Here is a 20,618-nt window from a genome sequence, read left to right as displayed (position 1 = left end):
ACTCAGCATGGAAAATTTCAGCCTGAAAGATTCAAATTTGGCAAAGCTATAAGCATCTGAAAGCAGGCTCTTATACTGGGATGTATCAGGTGACCTTAATTACATGTGCCGCTATCTGTAATAATAATTGGTCTAGAGACAGGCGATTGGGAACCCAGCTTCTGTTCTCTGTCGCATAATACAAGAACAAGGGGGCATTCGATGAAGTGAAGATGCGGGAAACCGATAAAAGGAGAGTGTTTTGCACAATGCACAATTAGACTGTGGAACTCTCTGCCACCGGATGCAAAGTCTTTTGCAAGTTTGAAAAAGAGATTGGACATTTATATGGTTAGCCAGGATATCCCGGAGTTCATGTTAAAGCTAACATGCATTTTTGGGGGAAATTAAACCTTGTGCTTCAGGAATTAGGGGGAGACTTAAATGGGGGTCAGGTTATCCCACATCTGCTACCACAGGGTACTCAGGGCCGACGCTTCCACTAGGCGACCTGAGGCGGTCACCTAGGGTGGCAGGATTTGGGGGGTGGCATTTTGCCACCCTCGGCGGAAATTCAGTGGCAGGGGGTCCTTCCGCTCCAGGTCTTCAGCAGAAATTTGGTGGTGGGTCATTCACTCGCTCTGGGACCCACCGCCGAAGTGCCCTGAAGACACAGAGCGGAAGGACCCCCACTGCTGAATGCTCAGAGGAGGAGCACTGCTGCCTAGGGCGGCAAAAACCCTGGTGCGCTCCTGAGGACTTACTTCTTCTTCTGCAGCATCTGGTGCTACCACTGTCATAGACAGGCTACTGTGCTGGCTGGATCTCAGTCTGATCCAGTTTGACTGTGTTCCTGTGACTTTCAAAAAGCCTTTGGCAAAGTTCATAACAAGAGGAAATCAATCAGTCATAGATTGGAGGGCTAAAGTTCTGGTATGGCTTGTAAACTGGCCAACTCACCACTGATTAATTTTCGTGATGACCGCAAGTGAGTGGCAGGTGCCACGGGGGTCTATGCTAGGTCCTGCTTAGCTCAGTATATTAGAAGGCATCTCGGCCAATTTGATCATGACAGATATAACTCACAGTGGACCCATGCCACAGCGCCTTGATGTGATACCCATGCAGTGACGCCAGCTTGGACCAAAGCAGCTGGGAACCAGCAAAGATGAGCTGCGGGGTTCTGCTCTCTGAGCGCAGAGGCCGCCACTCGCCTGTGAGCAAACAGACTGAAGCCTGAGCTGGAAACCACCAGCTGCTTCTGCGATTGTTCCCAGCTGCCTGGCTCTGAGCTGTGGTCCCCACCGTGGGCCGACCTCCAGCTCTGGTGAGTCAGAGAAGACAGTGGCTGCAGAGAGGAGGCTGGGAACCTGGAAATCACCCCCAAACCATGTATTAACTGGGCCAGGCATGGTCCAACCCAGCTGCAATGAAAGCACCTGCTGGTTGGGCTTAGGACCCGATGCTGCCTTGCTGATGTGAACAGGAGCAGGGACTAAGTACCTCTCTAAGGCACAGGGGAAGATACCAGGGCCCCAGGGACGGGGTGCAGGGAGCCCATGGAGGAGGTGGGGGGAGAGGAAGCTGGCCCCCAACAGAGTAGAGCCTGTGGTGGTTGCTGCCTCCTTTGTCTGGTTAGTTTCTGTGGTGAGCATCTCTGCAGAAAGCCAGGGGCGTAGGAGGAAGGAAGAGCAGCAGGGGTCGGGGGGAGGGAGGGGCAGCAGGACCTCAACACTCCTTTTTAAGGTCTCTCCGGCTTTCAGAAGCTCTCACTGGCTCAGCCAGACCCCTCCGCCTCCTTCACTTGGGCTATAAAAGCCACTGTGAGAGTGCTGGCCGGCCATTCCAGCAATCGTCGGGCTCCAATGGCTTCAATACTTGTCCTCCCATTTCTCTTCGCTGTGGCTACAGGTAAGAAGTGAGGGAGGGGTAGGCTTGCTTCCCATCTCCCCCGCCTCCATTACCAGGCCCCAACTGGGAGCCAGCCAAGAGCGCCGAAAGGTTTTAGGAGCCATGCGCTGCTAACAGGCAGGTGCATCTGCTTCTGGACCAGAGAGATGGGAGGGGTCTGCCAGCCAGCCAGCAGGTCAGGCCCAGTCACGCTGGTGAGAACAATGAGTCAATCCAGAATTGTAGAACATGGACCCAGCCAGCTCCGACAGGTGCTTAGCGGCGTGGAGAGCTCTGCCTGGTAACGCCAGCCTCGTGGCATGTGCTAATTTCACCAGCACCCTGGCTGCGGGGATCAGGTGATTAGGTCAGTGTCTCCGCTTTCCTCCCAGGCAAAAAGGGAATTTTTCGCCCTTAAGGCTGAAGAGAAACATGTGGACCCCAGAACATGCCAGCTCCAGGAGGCTAATAAAAGACCCCCCCCTCTTACTAATTTGAAATCTCATGATTTTGGAGGCCTGACTCCTGAGTTTTAGACACTCGTGGCTGACTGCTCTGCTCGCTGAGCTAGAAGAATCCACAGAGTGTGGCAATAGAGGCGGGTAGGAAGGGAAGCTGGCAAGTTGCTTTTGGATTTGCCTGCCTCTTCCTTTGGTGCCTCTGGTCTTGGGTATTATCAGAGGCAGGGTCCTGTCTGGGCTGGGCCCTGGTTCTGCTCTGGTAGTCTGGCGAGTCCCACCATGTTCCTGTGGACAAGGCTCCCACAGTGCAGCTAGACCAGTTTTCTGTAGCTGTAGGGCAGGGACTGTCTCTTTATTGTGAGTTTGTACATTGTCTGGCATAACGGGGTCCTGGTAATTCAAATACATCATAATCATAATATAATGTTCCTCTTGAGGATTTTGGGATGCTCCAGACAGCAGCAGATCCTGCTTAGCCCTTCCTTTTGGTATCTATTACTAGAAAAGCTCCGGTTTTTTTTCTTGCGTGTTAATGGAAAGGCTAATGAATGGACTTCAATGGCTCAGACACAGGTTTGATACAGGAGTGGATGGGTGAGATTCTGTGGCCTGCATTGTGCAGGAGGTCAGACTAGATGATCATAATGGTCCCTTCTGACCTTAAAGTCTATGAGTATATGAATGACCCACTGGGGCAGACACGCCACCCCCCTCCCGGCATAACCCCACGGGAATCAACACAGTCACACCCAGGAAGACACTTTCTGTACTTCCCGGAAAACCGCTGATCCTGTTGCCTGCCCTCGTAGTGTCTCTTTGTATCTTGAGACATCCCATCAGCAAGATGGGGCCAGCCCTGCCCCAGTGAGACTGATGCACACTGCATGCAGAATGTGTTATTATCTAGAGTTCAAGATTTACCAGGCTGAATGGCAGAAACTCTGTGGGTCTGGCCGTGGGGACAGAGCATGACACACCAGATAGGGGCTGGGAGCTCACGTTCTCCTGAGGGAAGCGCCTCTGGGCCAGCTAGAGGGTGTTACAAGTCCGCAGGGTTCTGCGCACCTCACACTTCTCTCTTTGTTTGGCAGCATTTGCCGGCCAAGATTTGGTTCCCATGCGATGTTTGCAAGGACCCAAGTTCTGGTGCCAGGATGTGGCCACGGCCGTGGAATGCCAGAGGAAGCAGTACTGCACAAGCCTCTGGGCCGACGTTCCTCTGGTGAGTGCTAGAGCTGCGTCCATCTCTCCACCCCCATTTCCTTGGGCGGATGCTGGAGCCACATCTGGCTTTCCACAACCCATTTCCATGCCGCGTCCCTTCCCCGCTTGCTGCCCATGCAGGGAGCGAGGGGAGGGGAACTGACTGCAGTTGGGTGACAAAAGGTTGTGTGAGGGGGTAGCACGGAGGGGTGCTGGGTGGCTGCAACTGAGGTTGCAGGAAACACTTATGACCCACAGGTGGGTCAATCCAGCCAGCTGCCCCCGCCTCTCTCCCTGCCCCCCTGCACCAGGGAGGAGCTGGGGCAGCTAGTGTGGCAATGGCAGGAGCCAGCCACTGAAGCAGCCCTTCCACTCCACAACCCAAGTTCTTCACCCTCTGCTTCCAACTCCACTACCCTCTCTTATCCCATCCCCCTAACTCCACCCCTTTGATCCCCACCTCCCCACCCCAGGCCAAGATAGGCAAAACTTCACTTGTGTCAGTGAGGAGTGGTGTTCCAGTGGTGAAGGCACTAGCCTGCCCTGCCACAGACTCCCTGAGTGACCTTGAGCAGGTCACTTTGTCTCTCTGGGCCTCAGTTTCCCTGTCTGGAAAATGGGAGCATAGCATGGCCCTGCCTGCTGGCGGGAGTGGTTGAAAGGATAAATTTAGAGCTGTTTTCTTCTCCCATGGGAAATTTCAAGTTTTCAGCAAAAATATTGAAAACCATAATATTTTGGTTTTGCAAATACTGCTGTGGTGCCTCCTGGGAGTTGTAGTTCAGGTGCCTCATGCACCCATTCGCCTCTATGACTGGCTGGACTACATCTCCCATGATGCATTACAGTCTCCCTTCTTATTGTGGCTGCCACCTCTCCCCGGTGCATCATGGGAGACGATATTCAGCTGGGGAGCCCGGTCCATAGAGGAGGCTGGAAGCTCCTGAACTACAGCTCCCATGAGATACTTCGGCATAGAAATATTTTGTCCGCTCTGGTGTTTTTTTTTGGCTGAACATGTGACATTTCCCACAGGAAGTAGACGCTTTCAGGGGAGCATTTTGCCAAGTCAAAAACCCAGTTTCCCACTGAAAAACAGCTTCAAGGGGAAACGTTCAACCAGCCTTAATAAATACACTGAAGTTTTTGCGGCAGTCTTTGGGGCAGGGAGTGTATCATTTTGTTCTGCGTTTGTGCAGTGCTTGGCACCGGGGCCCTGCCCCATAACCACCTTTCTGAGTGCTCCTGCAGTATGAATAATAACTAAGAATAATGATTAGGGCTAGATGAGCGACCGAGATAGATAATGACAGGGATACTGCTGCCCTGTGGTCAGAGGAGGTAACAATGGAACACCTGGCCCAACCCCTTTGAGAACCCCTCTTGGGCTGGGCATCCCCCCCACCCCGGTTACTGCTGCCCTGGGCCCGGCCACACTGGTCCCATAGCTTCACTACAGGGCCTCTTGGTTCTCTCTGGGACAGTGGGATCAGCTGGAGGAGGAAGACGAGGCTCGGCCCCCTAACAAGAAGTGCACACTCTGCACCCAGATTGTGGGGAAGCTCAAGGAGATGGTTGGCGATGACCCCGATGAGGTAAGTCACCCAGTGCTGCTTGTGCTGCCTGTTGGCCAGTGGTTAGAGCAGGGGGCCTGAGGAAGTGTGTGTGGGGGGTGAGGAACGGTGGGATGAGGGAGAAGATGGGGGGGGGGAGAGCAGAGGGCGTGAGGTGATGGGAGAGTGAGGAAGGAGAGAGAGAGGTGGGGAGTGGACTGTGGGATGATTCCCTGGCTGAAGATGCAGTTATGGGAGAGGAAAGGGCGGGCAGAGCACGGTGCAATAGCTCACGTGCCAGGGCTCTCGCCGCAGGACGCTATCAACAAGGCCCTGAATTCCGTGTGCAGATCCGTGGGCAAACGCCAGGCCCGGACTTGCAAATCGCTGTTGAAAAAGTACAAAGATCAGCTCATGGAAGGACTGCAGAATGGTGATGAGGCCGGAGACATCTGCACCAGCATCAGATTGTGCAAGGAGCCCCCAGGTGAGAGTGTGTAGGCTGCAGTTCATCCCCCATGGGAAACTTCTGCCCAGGCTCCTCGGGGCTTCTCCCAGAAACATTGACTGGGCTCTTCCTCTCCTGGCCCAGCAATCACCCACACCTTAGGAATTGTCCCCTGCAGAATTCACCCCCTCCCGCATCTCCAGGGATCCTCCCCTCACCTTGTTCTTCCCCCATCCCCTGGATTATCCCGCTAGGGCTCAGCCGCCCCCCTGGCCTGTCTCGGAGGTGCTGCACAGAGGATGCCTAGGCCGGCCTAGAGCTGCTCTGACCCAGAAACACTTGCTTTCCCTCCAGAGTTCTCCAACTGATGCCCGCCGCTTGCCCCGAGTCCACGCCGATTCCCCAAAGCTTCTTGCTGCTGCTGATTGCGCCCGCCTGCGATGCACAGAACTGGCTGGCTGGAGCACAGCATAGGGCCAGCTGGGTATGTGATACCCCAAGGCAGATCCCCGGGCTGGGGGAGCGAGGTGGGGAGCGGGACTCACTGGTGCTCAGGGCATGGTGCTATAAGCCAGACCTGAAGGTGACGCTGAAGCAGCAGCCGGGGCTCCTTCAGCCCAGTGCTTCAGCCCGGCCCAGCCCTGTGAGGGCTGTGGTGTCTCTGGGGCCCATGTGCTCCTTGGTCTGATGCCCTGGGCGGGGTGGCTGCACACTGGGGACCGGCAGAGCTTAAAGCAGGAGCTCCACAGCTTGTGCTAAAGAGCCACGGCTCCACAGCTGGGCCTGCCCCACGCTCAGCTCTAGGGATCGGGCCTGGAGTGGGGCCTGGAGCACACACTGACGGCTACATGTGCCCACGGGGATGGGTGCTTATGGGACCTGCTCACCAGTGGGTGCTCCGAATGCCACCCAGGGTTATGAGCCCCAGGTTCATGGGGGGCTAGCTCAGTCGGGGCTGTGGAGGAGACAGTGGGTAGAGCCTGGAGCTGAAGGCAGAAAGCAGGACCCCTGCTGGCTAAGCTCACAGGCTGACTGCCCCATGCTGTCTCCCGCATCCAGGACCACTGCAGACTGGAGCAGACAACCAGAGGACAGTGACTCTGCCAGCCCTTGGCCATCAGCTTGGCTCTGGCATCTCTTCTGCTGGATATCGTGGGCTGGATGCTGAGCCAGTGCACGTGGGCACAGCACCAGGCCATGCCGATTTGAACCAGCCTGGCATCTGACACCCCTTTCCCCCCTGCTGCTTTTGGCTTCCTTATGAATAAAGTGCTTTGGACAACATGTGACTGGCTTCATGCCCCTGCTGGGCAGGGAGGGCGGGCAGGCAGAAACGAGCCTTTCGGCTCCAGTGCTGCTGAGGCTGCTTGAGAAACATTTGTCCCAGCCACAATCCTGCATCTCTCTGGCCTGTCGTCTGCCTTTCCTTCCTGCCTTATCCCAGGGCAGAGCCCTGACGGCATCACAAGTTGGGTGTGGCTGTGGTGGCCTTGGCCCCTGCAGCTCCTTCCCCCTTGCCCCCTAGACAAGAGCGGGGCCCCGGGAGCAGGAACGGGAGCGGAAGCTGTTGGCTCAGAACAAGACGCACCTGAGGACTGGCGAGCGCAGGAGGGGAGAGTGGCCACCAATGAACCCGCCCCGGGCCCCGAGCTCACCGTGGTTAACGTGGAGGAAGATATGGGACGGAAAGGGGGAGCAAGTGAGACATGGTGACTGCAGGTATTGCCTGTTGGTCGCCCGGCTCCCCTGCGCAGAGGAGCCTCTCACCTCTCAGGCCAGGAGATGATCCTGTGACAATCCTTCCTCTGCTATGCTGGGGGGGGACCACATCCAGGGTGTGGACAAGGGCCCCAGTCACAGGGGTGAGCTTTGGATCTGAACCGCGTCTCCCCGAGGCTGCTTCCTGCAGGGTGGATTCCCAATGCCCCCTGCCTCCATCATGGGAGAGCGACCCTACATGGCTTGCGTCCTCCTCCATCCCGGGGCCTGCCCATCGCTCCCCACCGGGGCCCACAGTGGAGGAGGGCACCACGGGCTGCATGCCCAGGAGAGGCCCTTTGCATCCCAGTCACCCACAGGTCCTTGTGCCAGGGTCCCCTGGCCTCACACCCAGTGCTTAGGGAATGGCCTTGAGCTGTGCCTGGCCCACTGGTTTGCGCATTGGCCTGCTAAATGTAGGGTTATGAGTTCAATCCTTGAGGTGGTCACTTAGGGAGCTGGGGCAAAATCAGTACTTGGTCCTGCTAGTGAAGGCAGGGGGTTGGACTTAATGACCTTTCAGGATGCCTTCCATCTCTATGAGATGGGTATATCTCCATATATTCCTTCTTCCCCTGGGCCACAGATGGGGCTTCCCACTGGTCACACACAGGGGGCTCTCGTTTGATGGACTTGGGCTTTTATTTCAATGGCGCTAGGTGTGGGGCACATGCCGATTGTCCGCATCACCCATCAGTCCTCCTTCTCGTCGCCGTGGGTGATGATGTAACAGAGGGATTTGTAATCGATGTTTCCTGCCACGTCGATGGGCGTCACCGCGAACATCTGCTCCACCTGGGCAGGAGAGAGTAGGGGTGAGGACATGAGTCGTGGGCAAGGATCCCACCAACTTCGCTGGGCAGGAGCCATGAGGGAAGCCGCAGCCTGGGCACCAAAGATCCGAGCGGCTGGCGGGCACCCAGATCTGCCACGGGGGTGTGTGTGTAGTGCAAAGCCACACACACACCCGCTTATGTTTCCCAGTGCAGCAAGAAGGGAGTTCCTGCCAACCGGTGGGGTTAAAGGCAGGGTGAGTTCCTGGGCCCAACAGATTGGGGGCAGGGGAGAGCAGGGGCCATCTCACCTCCTCCGGGGTGAACTTGTCTGCCTGGGTCAGCAGGAGCTGCTTAAACCTGCAAACAAAACAGGACGTGAGTGAGAACGCAGAGCCTTGGGTTTGTGCCTACTGCCCCCGAGTGCCCAGCTCAGCTGGGGCCAGGCAGAGACTGGGGGGCTGGGGCCTAAGGGGGAGTAGGGGCCAGCTGGGGCCAGGCAAGGGGCAGGGTGGGGATTGAAGGGCGGCAGGGGCTGGAAGGGATCTGAGAGACAGGGCCTGGGGGACAGGAGCTGGGTAAGGTCTAGAAGGGGGGCAGGGTCAGGGGGCGTGATTCCAGGGGCACAGGCCCCACAGGACTAGACAGACCTGCCCACTGCACACACAGACTTTTTTAACCCCACCTTTTCCGAACTGGCCTCTCAGTTGCTGGGATCTGTTCAGCCCTGCCCCGCCCCTGGTCCCCCCCCCACCTTCCACATGCTGTGGCAGCCTGCTCCGCTCCTCATGGCCATTTCCACACTGGGGCAGTGACAGGGAGGCCCATCCAGGCCTCCTCCTGGCTCCAGCCCATACCCAGTTTGGCCCAGGATGCCCCCAGCACCAGGGTGGCACAGAGCCGGCTCTGCTCCTGGCCTTGCCATTCACTGGAGAGGCCTCACCCTGCCCCGCGAGCCATCGGGCACCTTGGAATCTTGCCCTGAGAGCCCAGCCTGAAACACCCTGGGTTCTGATGTGCAACCCCCACCACTGAGGTTAGTCAGATCGGGGGGCACGCAGCCCCCCCAAGACACCAGGTCAATGGCCTCTCCACCTGGGCTTCCAAAAGCTGAGGCCGCAGAAGCAGGGGCTGCTCATGTCCCTATGGGCCTAGGGGTGTCGGGTACCCCCAGGCCTGCAACTCCCCCACACATACACAGCCTTGGGGCGCTTTGACTCACTCGTCCTTGTTCACGTGGCCGGTTCCATTGGGGTCGAAGAGTTTGAAAGCGTTGAGGATGGATTCCTCTGGATCGGTGCCTGGGGGGAGGGCAGGGGGGCTGGTTAGCTTAGAATGAGGCTGAGGCTCCCCAGCCATGTTCTCCTGGCTCTAGGCCCCCCCCCCATGCCTGCCTCGGGGCGGGGGCAAAGCACTGCTTCTCTTTGCACTCTGAATCTGCAGGGCAGGACAAGCCGACAACCTTCCCTCTCCTCAGAGGTGCTGGGAACCTGCATTCCCTGCCTGCGCCCCGACTGCTCTGAGGTGTCCAAAGCCACATCTCAGAGGGCAGCTGCACCCCCACCTCTATGCCCCCCACCCAGGCCCATTGCTGGGGGGATTGGGTTCCAAAGACCCCAGCAGCTAAAAGCTGAGTTAAGTGGCAGGAGGAGACTGTATGGCTTTTCCAGCATGGATCACGGTGTCTCCAAGCCCCATGGGGCCCAGCAGCCCTCAGCCATGGCTCACGCCTGGGGCCTGCGATGGGGGACCTGGGAACACCTAGGAGGGGATGCTGGCAAAGCTATTGAGGGAATCCCCCTTTCCAGGCAGAGACCTTTGATCTCCATTTGGAACAGTCACTAGTGGGGGAGAAAGGCACCATGGCAGCATCCTGCACTGCGGGTGTAGCTTGAAGTCATCTTGAGAGTGCCAAGAGCAAGCGGGCAGCAGAGCTGGGCACAGCGAGGATGCTCCAGCGGTGTGAGGGCTGGTCTGGGATGCGGGAAACCTGTGCCACCCCAGTGTGACCTTGGGCAAGTCACCCAGTTGCTCTGTGCCTCAGTTTCCTCATCTGTCCCATGGGACTCATAACCCCGTGTGTGTGAGGATCAATACATCATGGAGGGTGAGGCGCTTGGATAGGTCAGGGACGTCCCAGAGGTCGATAGAGCCCAGGTTGAAGGGGCCCCCGCCAGCTCTCGGCCCTGGTCGGCTCTTGGCCTACTCACCATTCAGCTTCTCCCCGAAGAGTGCGAGGAAGACGGTGAAGTTGATGGGGCCCTTCCCCTCCTTCAGCATCTCGTCCAGCTCCTCATCCTTCATGTTCAATTTCCCTGGTGAGGACGGGAGGCCCGGTGAGAGCCCATCTTCCCTCACTGGCCCCCCACCTGGAGCACCATTTGTTTTCTGGCGGCAGGAGCGGATCTTGCCCCGTGGAGCCCCACCGCTGTACGACGAGAGGCCAGGACCCCAGCACAACCTGAGGAGGGAGGCAGCTCCAGCCAGGGGGCTGGCACATCATGCCATCCGATGACACGACCCACTCTGAGCTACGTTCTCACCCTCTGCTACCTCTGGGCAGCACCCGGCATGATGGGGGGCCCCCAATCTCCGTCAGAGTGGGTGCAGGGCCTGGCATGGCAGTGGTAGCCACGATCTCCGTCAGGGTGAGTGCAGGGCCTGACACGACAGGTCCCCTTGCTCTGGGTCAAGGTGAGGGCAGGGCCCAGCATGACGGGTCCCCTTGATCTCAGTCAGGATCTATAGGCCGATCTCCATGGCAGCGTCGGTGGAGAAAGCCATCTTTGCAGAGCCCCCTTTGATAAAGGCACCAGAGGGGCTGGGCCGGGATCCGAGCTGAACCCGGGCCCGTGTCTCGTGCTGCTCTAGGAGGAGGCCCGCTTTGCCCCTGAGCCGGGCCCTTGACCCCACAAGTCGACTGCTTCACTCCCCCACAGTGCAGGCAAGTGGAGCCAGCCGTATCAGTGATGACGCATGGGGAGGAAATCATGAGATGCCAAGCTCAAGTGCCTGGTGGAAAGAGCGTGCCTGCTACTTAATCAGCGGCCCTGCTGATAAGCAGCCAGCTCCCGCTGTCTGCCAAGGGGGCAGGGGGCTGGGTAGTTTTGGAGTTAGCATCTGGCTTCCTCCATTGATTTGTAACATAAAGGTCTTGTCTTGTTAGAGCGATGCCCCCAGCCCCACCCGCTCCCCAGTGGTGCAGGATTCCCCAGTAGCCCACGCCCCCATTCACAGGAGCATTACCCACTGGCAGGATCCTCCTTTACTGTGCACCAGCCCATGGGCCTGTGGTGGTTGAGAATTCCCTGCCTTTCTCCTGCTCCGAGGGCTCCCCTCTTCCTCAGACACAAGGAGTAGGCCCATGCTCTGGGACAGGGGGGGACATCAGCACCGCAGGGCTGAGTAAGCAAGAAGAGGCTTTTTTGCATAAGTGCAGGAGCTTCTCAGTTTTGCTTTGAATGAACAGAAAAATCAGACCTTTTTTTGCGTCCTGTGTCTGTGCAGCACCTGGCACCATGGGGCAATGGCTGGGGAACTAGATGCCAGGCCAATACACGGGAATACAAAAGCAAAACTCACACAAAGCTGCTGTGCTTGAGATTAAGGACTTTCAGACCCTTTCGATTCCAGGTGATGCACCGGGCCCAGGTTTGTTCCATATGGAACTAGGGAACTCACTTCCGCAAGAGATCGGAACAGCAGAGAATTTCCGCTGCCTTCCCACCAGAGGGCAAAACACTTAAGCCAGAGGGGGTGGGATAGATAGATAGATAGATAGATAGATGGGGTGGATGGGGATGGATAGATGGTGATGTCCTGACAGGTTTGTCATTCTTTGGGCACCTCCCTGGTCTGTGTTTGAAGCCTACAGCGAGCTCCAGGCCCGGGGGGGTTGCTGAGGCCTGGCATTTCACAACGATGATTACTGGGGATAGCTTTGGTGCCTGCCCCTGGCCAAGGTGCACTGGGAGGGTTGGGGGCGAGGTGCTCACTCACCAAGCTGGGAATAGGTCTCCTTCAGGTCTGATTTTGTGATAATGCCGTCACGGTTCTGGTCGATGCAGCTGAATGCCTGGGAACAGAATGAGACGCTGAGCCCTGGAGCCTGGGCCTACTTGCAGCCCTCAGCACCAGCCCCCTCACTCTCCCAGTAGGGCAGAACCTCCCTCCATCTGGCATCTTCCCCTCTCCCTAGCCGTGCCTAGCTACAGCCCAGCTTGCCATGGCTGAGACCATAGGTCACATTATTCCCTGCAGCCCCAGCGTGGCTGACTTGCGAGTGTCATGATATTTGGCATTTCCCCCTTCAAGCTCCAGCTCCTGGAGTCAGGTGATTTGGGGAGAATCTCAGCTTTGGTTCCAAACAAGTACCTCATAGCTGGGGAGAAGAGCTAAAAACATGACCGCGAGAGGCTCAGAAACCAGCCGACCAATGCAAAGTGTGGTGTATTGCAAACTGTGTGAAAAGTCTGAGCTGTCACTGTGACGAACTGGGACTGTTCTTACTGTGGTCTGTGAATGCTGAGTGGGGGGTGTTGGCCTGGGAGGACGGTCTGCATCGGGGGATAGGAGACTGGCTGGAGGGAGGATGCCTGAGCACGTGTGAGAACCCAGGAAGGGGTTAGAGGCCAGGTGACACCTCTGCCTGGGAAGCTGAACAAAGGCTGGGGGGCGGGGAAGAGACACGGGGAAGGGAGACGGGTTTCAGGAGCTGGCTGGGGAATGGAGGGAAGGACAGACAGGGTTCTGACCCCCCAACGAGGCTGTGGTGCTCCTGGGACCCCAAAATAGACCTAATTGGGGAGGAACCTGTTGTCTGTGCCGGAAAAACCTGTTTTGGACTGTGTTCCTGTCGTCTAAATAAACCTTCTGCTTTACTGGCTGGCTGAGAGTCATGGTGAATCACAGGAAGCCCGGGGTGCAGGGCCCTGACTCCTTCACACTCTGTGACAGTCGTTAAATTATAAGGGGATTCTTGGTCCTGCTTGCAGGCTTGGGGGGCTCTGCAGGGTAGCCGGCAATCTGGGTCCTGTGCAGTCAGTCTACCTAGAGAAAGATGGGGTGAGTTGGGCCTCGCTGCCACAGGGAGTAGCCTGTTTTGTATCTCTCTGGTTTTGGTTTTTTAGTGTTAAGTTTCTGGATTCTAAGACATAAAGTCATGTTATGCTGCAGCCTTCCTGCAAGATGGATGATGCTCAGGTTCTAGCTCACTGTGTGTGTGCTGTGACTACTTGGGGGAGCTAGTGCTGAATATTCCCCCCTCTCTCTTTGCAAAGGCCATGGCCCTGACCCTGCTCTCACCATGGGCCATATCCTTGTGTGGGTATCGTGTGCATTGCCCGGGCTCCCTGGCGTGCTGGCGTTCACATGCAATGGGCCATAGCACCCTCACCTCCTTGAACTCCTGGATCTGAGACTGCTCAAACATGGAGAAGACGTTGGAGGAGCCCCTCTGGGCGCGCTTGGCGGCAGCTTTGCTTCGGGTCCCGGCTTTCCGGCTGGCCTGCAGGGGAAAAAGCCAATCAGAGTGCAGGGAGTCCTGCTGTCTCTGGCAGAGCCAATCAAAGCACAGGGAATCCTGCAGTCCCCAGCAGAGCCAGTGAGAGAGCAGGGAATCCTGCTGTCTCTGGTAGAGCCAATGAAAGCACAAGGAAGCCTGCTGTCCCTGGCAGAGCCAATCAGAGCACATAGAATCCTTACTGAGCCCAGCAGAGCCAATCAGCGAGGAGCTCTGTGCCACATGCCAGCCTCAGTGAGGAGCTCTGTGATGTGTGCCAGTGGGCACAAGCTGCAAAAGGGGAGTCCCTTGCTGGCACAAAAGGTGCCTCCCTCTCCGGTGCCTGGTTATCAGTGTGATTCAAGCAAACAGTTTTAAACCACTGATAACCCCCAGCATGTTCCAACTCCCTTCAAACCTCTCAGGGGGCAATGGGGCGGGGCGGGAAGGGGCTCTCTAGGGCAGGTATCTGCATGGGGGTGGGTGGAGTGGATCAGCTGCTAGTGGGGGAAGGTCTCTGGGTCTGTGAGTGGGTGAGAGCTGGAGGGAGGCAGGGAAAGGTCACCAGTAATCTCAGGGATGCGGAGTTCTTCCCTTCCCTGCTTTCTTTGGCCGCATGTTCCCCACGGGGGCTGTATGCTCTGGGGCAGGTGTTGGCAATGGGGCTGGGGGGGGAGCTGGTGCTGACAATGGGGCTCTAGGGGTACAGCAGTGAGGTTTTGGGGTCTGCTGGCAGTGCTAGGGCTGGGGGGCACTGACAATGGGTATCTAGGGGCTGGCAATGGGGCTCTGGCCTGGCCCGGGCTGGTCCTCCCAAGTTAGTGCCCTGCTGCATGCTGAGGAGCTGCTCCTTGCCCCAGGACGTGCGGGGCTGGAGCCGTTCTGGGGGGAGGCGCTCTCAGCACAGGCCCTAGCTCTCCCTCGCCCCAGGACATGGGGGGCTGGAGCTGTTCTGGGGGGGCGCTCTCAGCACAGTGCCCCTGCCCAAGGGAGCAGGTCCGACGGCTCCCACTCAGAACAGCCCTGTCCAGGAGCTGGATGCTGGTTCCAGTGAGGGACTGAGGAGTTGGGGGGACTCACCATCCTGCTGTGTCAGCTCCGCAGCTACTCCGCAGCGAGGCAGTGGCTAGGCTCCACTATATACTGCTGCTTATCACCTAGGTAGCTAAATTAGGAGCAGAACAGGAGGAGAGCGCCAAACTTGGCAGTCCCAGTGCAGAGCTGGCTGGGGTGATAAGGGCTGGATGACAGCGACATTCCAGCAGGGCGGACCCCAGAAGCCGGTTTGAGTTTTATGGAAGGAGTCCTCAGGCGGCCGCAGAGCAGCCGGGGTCCTTGGGCTGGTCACATCCCGAGATTTCCCTTCCTCGGGAATTTCTGACCACGCAAAATTGGGTTTGGCTTCGAATTGGAACAAAACAAAGTTGAACGTTCTAGCGAAACACAGTTTTCGAAACCCAGCTTGTGGTTCGGGTCGACTGGCCTGTTCTAGGGTGGGGGTTGCAGCCATTCGCTCGGACCCCCGCCAGACTGTTTAAACTGTGGCGTTCTGTTATTGACACCGGCCCAACCAATACAATACAGCTGGAACTGAAAAGGAACGGGCCGATCCGATCGGGTCGAGATGGAACCTTCTCGAAATGCTTCATTCACATTGAGTAAACAGCCTGGCCAGGGAGGCAGGGCGGCCTAGTGCCTACAGCACAGTGCCAGGAGGTGAGGTCAAACCCTGGCTTCGAGCTAGTTGTGTGCAGCCACATTTCAAAACACCGGTGCCTCAGGTTCTGGGTTCCCCGCCTGGCGCACCAAAGTATGGAGGCCACCCCTTATAAAAACGTTGCCCCAATCCAGGCTGCTGGGAGGTCTGTGCGGAAAACCCTTGGGAAACTGAGGCAGGAAGGAAGCAGGCTGAAAGTCAGCAGGGATGATTCTGATTTACAGGGCCCTCCATGGAGACCCAGCCTGGAGAGAGGCTCCTGCCTCATGCCCGGCCTCCAGCTCCTGCTGTGAAAGTTGCTGAGGAAAGGAGTGCTTTGGCCTCCCTCAGTCCCCAGCACCGAGGGCACGCTCAGCTGGGTTCACCTGTTGCAGCACTGGCATGCAGGCTTCCCTACCATCGCCCACCCTGGCCTTCCCCAGCGAGCCAGAGAGAGCCAGCCATTGCCTGGGCTTTGGGCTTGGAGCCAGCGAGGTTCATCTGGGCTTATGGCATATCGGTTGCAGCAGCAATATTATAAAACAAGCCAGAGCGCTTGTGCTAAACTACGACCCCAGAACTGCCAGTGTACTTTGGTCCTTAGGCTAAAGATCCATCCGTGTCTCCTCTACTCAGCTCAGGTTTTGGCTCGGCAACGTCTGAGCAGTGCCCCTGTAATGTTTGCTCCTCGGGAGGTCCCTTGATTTGCAAGAAGCAGGATGTAGGTTCTGTTCAGGTTTGCCGGACGTGAACTGCGGGCCAGCAAATGTTATTTGAGCTTGATGGTTTCTTGTCATTTGGGGCGGTATTAGTTCTGGTTAGCCCAGATAACTCTGTAACCTGAAAAACCAACTCTGAAGGCAGCTCAGGAAAAGGGAGCGTGGGGCATTCCTTTTCTCCCTGTCCTAAACAAGAGGTGTATAAATCTGAGTCGAATTAAACTCACACGTTGCAGCTGACACAGCCTGAAGACTGCTGCAAGAACAGCTTCCCTGCACTGGGGAAACAATGAACTTATTCCCATTGGGGCTGATTCCTCTATGGGCAATCAAACCCATCCAGCAAAGTCATCTGCTGTCTTATCAGTGAAATAGCTGACCCAATTGGCTCTCAAACCCCCCACCCCCAGCACTGCAACTGGCTCCCACATCCAGCAGCCCCTCCTATGACCCGGCAGGCCTTGCATCACAATATTGTCCCAACCTCGGTTCTGGGGCTAATGCATTAAAGGCCGGTGAGGTCTCTGATCCCACCAGACCCAGTCGAGACTCCAGGCTTACCACATCCAGTCCCCGTTTGGATGATGGATATTAACCATTAGCTAGAGGACTCATTATCCCACAGTTATGCTAATGGAGAAGCCTGGCCCTGCAGCCAGGACTCAGGCTCAGATCCAGTGCTGAGGAGCCCCAGCTAAGACGTGGGGGGAGTGTGACGAAGTGGGAATGTTCTTGCTGTGTTATGTGAATGCTGAGTGGGGAGTATTGACCTGGGAAGGTTGCAGGGGAGTTGTGCTGGGATGGCCTGCCTTGGGGAAGGGAGCATACCTGAGCATGTAACCTGAGAACCCAGGAGGGGGGTTGGAGGCCAGGGAACACCTCTGCCCGGGAAACTGGACAAAGGCTGGGAAAGGAAAGGGGGCGGGGGGGGGAGGGCTCAGTGAGAGGCTGGAGGGAGTGTCAGTTTGAAGCTGGCTGGGAAATGGAGAGGGGTGCCCCAACGGAGCGCGGGCTTCCCAATGGGGCTGTGGCCTCCCTAGGGGCCCCAGATGGACCTAACTAAAGGGGGTCCTGATGTCTGTACCGGCAAGACCTGTTTTGGACTGTGTTCCTGTCATCTAAATAAACCTCTGTTTTCCTGGCTGGCTGAGAGTCACATCTGACTGCAAAGTGGCGGTACAAGACCCTCTGGCTTCCTCAGGACCCTGCCTGGGCGGACTCATTGTGGGAAGTGCATGGAGGGGCATATGCTGAATGCTTCAAGAAGAGACCCAGGAGGTGAAGCCGTATGAGCTGCTTGCCCTGAAGACAGTCTGCTCTGAGGGAGAGGAGGCTCCCCAAAGTCCTGACTGGCTTTGTGGGGAGCAGTTCCAGAGCATCATCCAGGGACTCTGTGACAGGGAGCAGAGCTGAATTCTGGGCTCTGGCTCCCCGAATGACATCAGAGCAGCCCCAGAGACCCCTCTAACATATGAGGGCCACCTAAGGGCCACTCCACAGCCCAGAAGAGCTGGGGTGCAGAGTGCTCCAGCCATACCCCCTCCTATGCCAGCGCAGCCCACCGGGGGGCTCTGTGCAGCACAGTGTCTACTGCAGCTCCCCATGCTGGGGGGGGTTCCCAGGGGCCAGCTCCAGTGAAGCAGAGAAGGATTACAGGCCTGTGGTTTGCTTTCAGAGACTAGAGACAGCTCCACACTGGCCACATAGGATTCCTGGCCAGCTTTTCCCTGGGGAGCTGCTGCTGTGGGGAAATTTATCCCTTGTGCACACAGGGCTGGAGATGTTCGGCCTGAGACCCTACCTGGGATTAGCCTCAACTCTCTCTGTCAAGCCTCATGGCATCTTCACTCCCACCCTAGAAAAGCCACCGAAGGCCGAGCTAACATCACTTCTGAAGTACACCCCCCCACCCGGTATCCACCGCCCACCCCGACTCCCCTGGGCCAGAAACCCTTTGGCCACGCAGCTCTGAAGTGACCGAGCCACTGCTGGCTGGCTATACTACAGCTGGATGAAGAAAGCGGTCGTCCCCTCCCCTTACAACTGAGGAACCAGCATCTCCCTCCCCGGGCCCATATGCTGAGTTGATGGGTCAGAAGCAGGCACTAGCCCCTGGCTCAGTTGCACCAAACTCTGGTTTGGCTTCCAAGCCCTGCTGGTCAAAGGGGAACGCTTTAACTGACCATACCTGCACTGGGCAGCAGCAGGAGGGGCAAGAGGCCCTGGGGCAACTGGAAAGCAGCTGAGAAGGGTGGAAGGGGAGTCGGCTGGGATTTTACCCACTTCCCCCATGCCAGCGCATGCAGGCAGTGGGGAGACAGGAGCCCTCCATATCTCATGCCAAGCACTGAGCGACTAAGATCCAGACAAAGGTCATTCCAGAAAGGCCCACAACCTCCTGTCAGTGACATCCATCCCCATGCACTGGGAAGCTGGAGGAGTGAGGGTGGCAGGATGCCTGGCCGCTTCTCCAAAGAGTTAAAAGCTTTCCCTGTTGAACTCCATTTCCCAAAACTGCGGCTCCCAGATTCTAACAGACACCCCCCCCCGACCCTCCCCACCATCACTTTTTTCAGCCCACAGGAGACTTCTCCAAAATTGGAGAAGTACTGAAATGTTGGAGAGCGGGAAACACCAAACAAAACACTCCATACTAAAATTCCAGTCATGACAGCTTTTTTTGGATGCAATTACAAGTTTGGTTGATAAAGGTACTAATGTTGAGGTAACATACTTAGACTACCACGGTAAGGTATCTGACTGGGTACCGCACGACATTTTGATTACAAAACTAGAACAATGTAAAATTAACGTGGCACACGTGACATGGATAAAAAGCCAGCTAACTGAGAGGTCTCAAAATGTAATTGTAAATGGGGAATCAGCATCAAACGGGTGTGTTTCTAGTGGGGTCAGTTGTTGGCCCTACGCTATTGAACATCTTTTAATGGCCTGGAAGAAAACAAAATCATCGCTGATGAAGTTTGCAGCGGACACGAAAATTGGGGAACATGGTAAATAACGAAGAGGACAAGTCACTGATACAGAGCGATCTGGATCACTTGGAAAGCTGGGAGCAGGCAAACAATATGCATTGTCATACGGATAAAGGTAAATGTGTGCATCTAGGAACAAAGACTGTAGGCCATATTTACAGGATAGGTGACTGTATCCTGGGAAGCAGACCCTGAAAAAGATTTGGGAGGCATGGTGGATAATCAGCAGAACATGAGCGCCCCACACAATGCCGTGGCCAAAAAAGCTAATACAATCCTGGGCTGCATAAATGGGAATCTCGTGTTGGAGCAGAGCAGTTGTTTCAACTCTGTGTTTGGCACTGGTGCGACCACTGCTGGAATCCGGTGCCCAGTTCTGGTGCCCACAATTCAAAAAAGAGGTTGATAAATTGGAGAGGGGCCAGAAAAGAGCCACAAGAACGATTCAAGGATTAGAAAACCTGCCTTATAGCAAGAGACGCAAGGAGCTCTGTCTGTTTAGCTTAACAAAGGGACAGTGAAGGGGGGACTTGGTCCCAGTCTGTCAGTACCGACGTGGGGGACAAATATTTAATACCGGGCTCTTCAGTCTAGCAGAGGAAGGTCTAACATGATCCAAATGGCTGAAAGTTGAAGACAGACAAATTCAGACTGGAAATCAGGTGTAAACTTTTGGCACTGAGGGTAATTCACCACTGGAACAATTTACCAAGTGTCGCGGTAGATTATCCGTAATTAAATTTTCAAATGAAGATGCTAGATTTCTAACAGATCTGCTCTAGGAATGACTGTGGCGCAGGTTTTTGGCCTGTGCTCTACAAGAGGTCAGATCAGAGGATCACATTGGTCCCTTCTGGCCTTCGACACTAAAAGGAACAACAGACATCTAGATTTCTGAAAACATCATGCTTTGTGAAAACCAAACGGCAAGAAAAAAATCCCTATTTGGAGTCAGATTTTCTTGCAAACTTTTTCTGCCAAAAATTCCAAAGAAAACATTGTTCGTTCGAAATTTTTTGCAGGAAAATTTGGAAATGAAAACTGGATTTGAATGAGGATTTGGGGGCTTTTTTGACCCTCTTTAATGGGGAGGATAAAGGATGCTCCTATTCCCCGATCCCAAAATATCATCCTCTTGTCGCTGCCAGAAACAATCAGGCTGCGTAGGAAATACTGATGTCTGGGCAGTTCTGATATCTCAGGGATGTGACGCAGACAGTGCCAGGAGCACACTGACACAGGGGTAAAGCAAGGGGCTGGGACCTGTCAGGACAGTCTTCTCTAGGGCCAGGAGCTTCAGAAGAGCCAGAGATCAGAGGGCAACTGCTGGCCTCTTCCAGACGTGGCTTGTGTCCTACAGCTGGCTCCTACATGACCAGTTCTGGCATTAGGAAGCATAGCTCCGTGTATATTACCTACCACAGACGGCACTTCCAATATGATGCCCTTCGGAGCCCTGCAGAGGGGTAGATCGTGCTATTCACAAAGGCTGTCTGGACGCTAAATGCATCTTCTCTGTTCTTTTGTTGTGTTTTGATTGAGTGAGGGGGACTTTAGCTCAGGAATATGCACCTCCCCTCCACACCTCCATGTCTGATATGGGCAGGGTGCCATCACTAGGGGTGGGTGGGGAATTATTTTA

At 56.0% G+C, this 20,618-nt stretch overlaps 2 protein-coding genes across 3 annotated transcripts; one reads left to right on the top strand and one right to left on the bottom strand.

Moving 5' to 3' along the window:
* The first annotated feature begins 1,728 nt into the window (after positions 1-1,728).
* LOC115645113 (antimicrobial peptide NK-lysin-like) lies at positions 1,729-6,818 on the top strand. Its single transcript, XM_030549514.1, has 6 exons — positions 1,729-1,890; positions 3,422-3,552; positions 5,018-5,128; positions 5,402-5,573; positions 5,889-6,018; positions 6,594-6,818. Exons 1-5 carry the CDS (start codon positions 1,845-1,847, stop codon positions 5,900-5,902), a joined length of 474 nt encoding a protein of 157 aa, XP_030405374.1. The 5' UTR covers positions 1,729-1,844; the 3' UTR covers positions 5,903-6,018; positions 6,594-6,818.
* Positions 6,819-7,910: 1,092 nt separating this feature from the next.
* Positions 7,911-14,748, bottom strand: MYL7 (myosin light chain 7). 2 transcript variants are annotated; one of them, XM_030551864.1, is made up of 7 exons: positions 14,646-14,748; positions 13,461-13,571; positions 12,065-12,140; positions 10,276-10,380; positions 9,288-9,366; positions 8,377-8,425; positions 7,911-8,087 (listed from the first exon to the last, which is right to left on the bottom strand). In XM_030551864.1, the coding sequence occupies exons 1-7, from the start codon at positions 14,646-14,648 to the stop codon at positions 7,986-7,988; spliced, it is 525 nt and encodes a 174-aa protein (XP_030407724.1). In that variant the 5' UTR covers positions 14,649-14,748; the 3' UTR covers positions 7,911-7,985. The 2 variants fall into 2 exon arrangements, with proteins under 2 accessions (XP_030407724.1, XP_030407725.1); XM_030551865.1 differs by lacking the exon at positions 13,461-13,571 and having other exon boundaries at positions 14,646-14,679.
* Positions 14,749-20,618: the final 5,870 nt, after the last annotated feature.

This window comes from Gopherus evgoodei, chromosome 2, assembly GCF_007399415.2.
Source record: "Gopherus evgoodei ecotype Sinaloan lineage chromosome 2, rGopEvg1_v1.p, whole genome shotgun sequence".
NCBI classification, from domain to species: Eukaryota; Metazoa; Chordata; order Testudines; family Testudinidae; genus Gopherus; species Gopherus evgoodei.
This window is presented reverse-complemented; position numbering and strand designations above follow the sequence as displayed.

Coding starts and splice junctions, on each gene's coding strand:
- LOC115645113 (XM_030549514.1), top strand. CDS start 1,845: ATGGCTTCAATACTTGTCCTCCCATTTCTCTTCGCTGTGGCTACAG. Junction 1,891..3,421: donor TCTCTTCGCTGTGGCTACAG/GTAAGAAGTGAG, acceptor TTTGTTTGGCAG/CATTTGCCGGCCAAGATTTG. Junction 3,553..5,017: donor TCTGGGCCGACGTTCCTCTG/GTGAGTGCTAGA, acceptor TCTCTGGGACAG/TGGGATCAGCTGGAGGAGGA.
- MYL7 (XM_030551864.1), bottom strand. Junction 12,141..13,460: donor AGATCCAGGAGTTCAAGGAG/GTGAGGGTGCTA, acceptor TTCTGTTCCCAG/GCATTCAGCTGCATCGACCA. Junction 8,426..9,287: donor GGCCACGTGAACAAGGACGA/GTGAGTCAAAGC, acceptor TTTTGTTTGCAG/GTTTAAGCAGCTCCTGCTGA.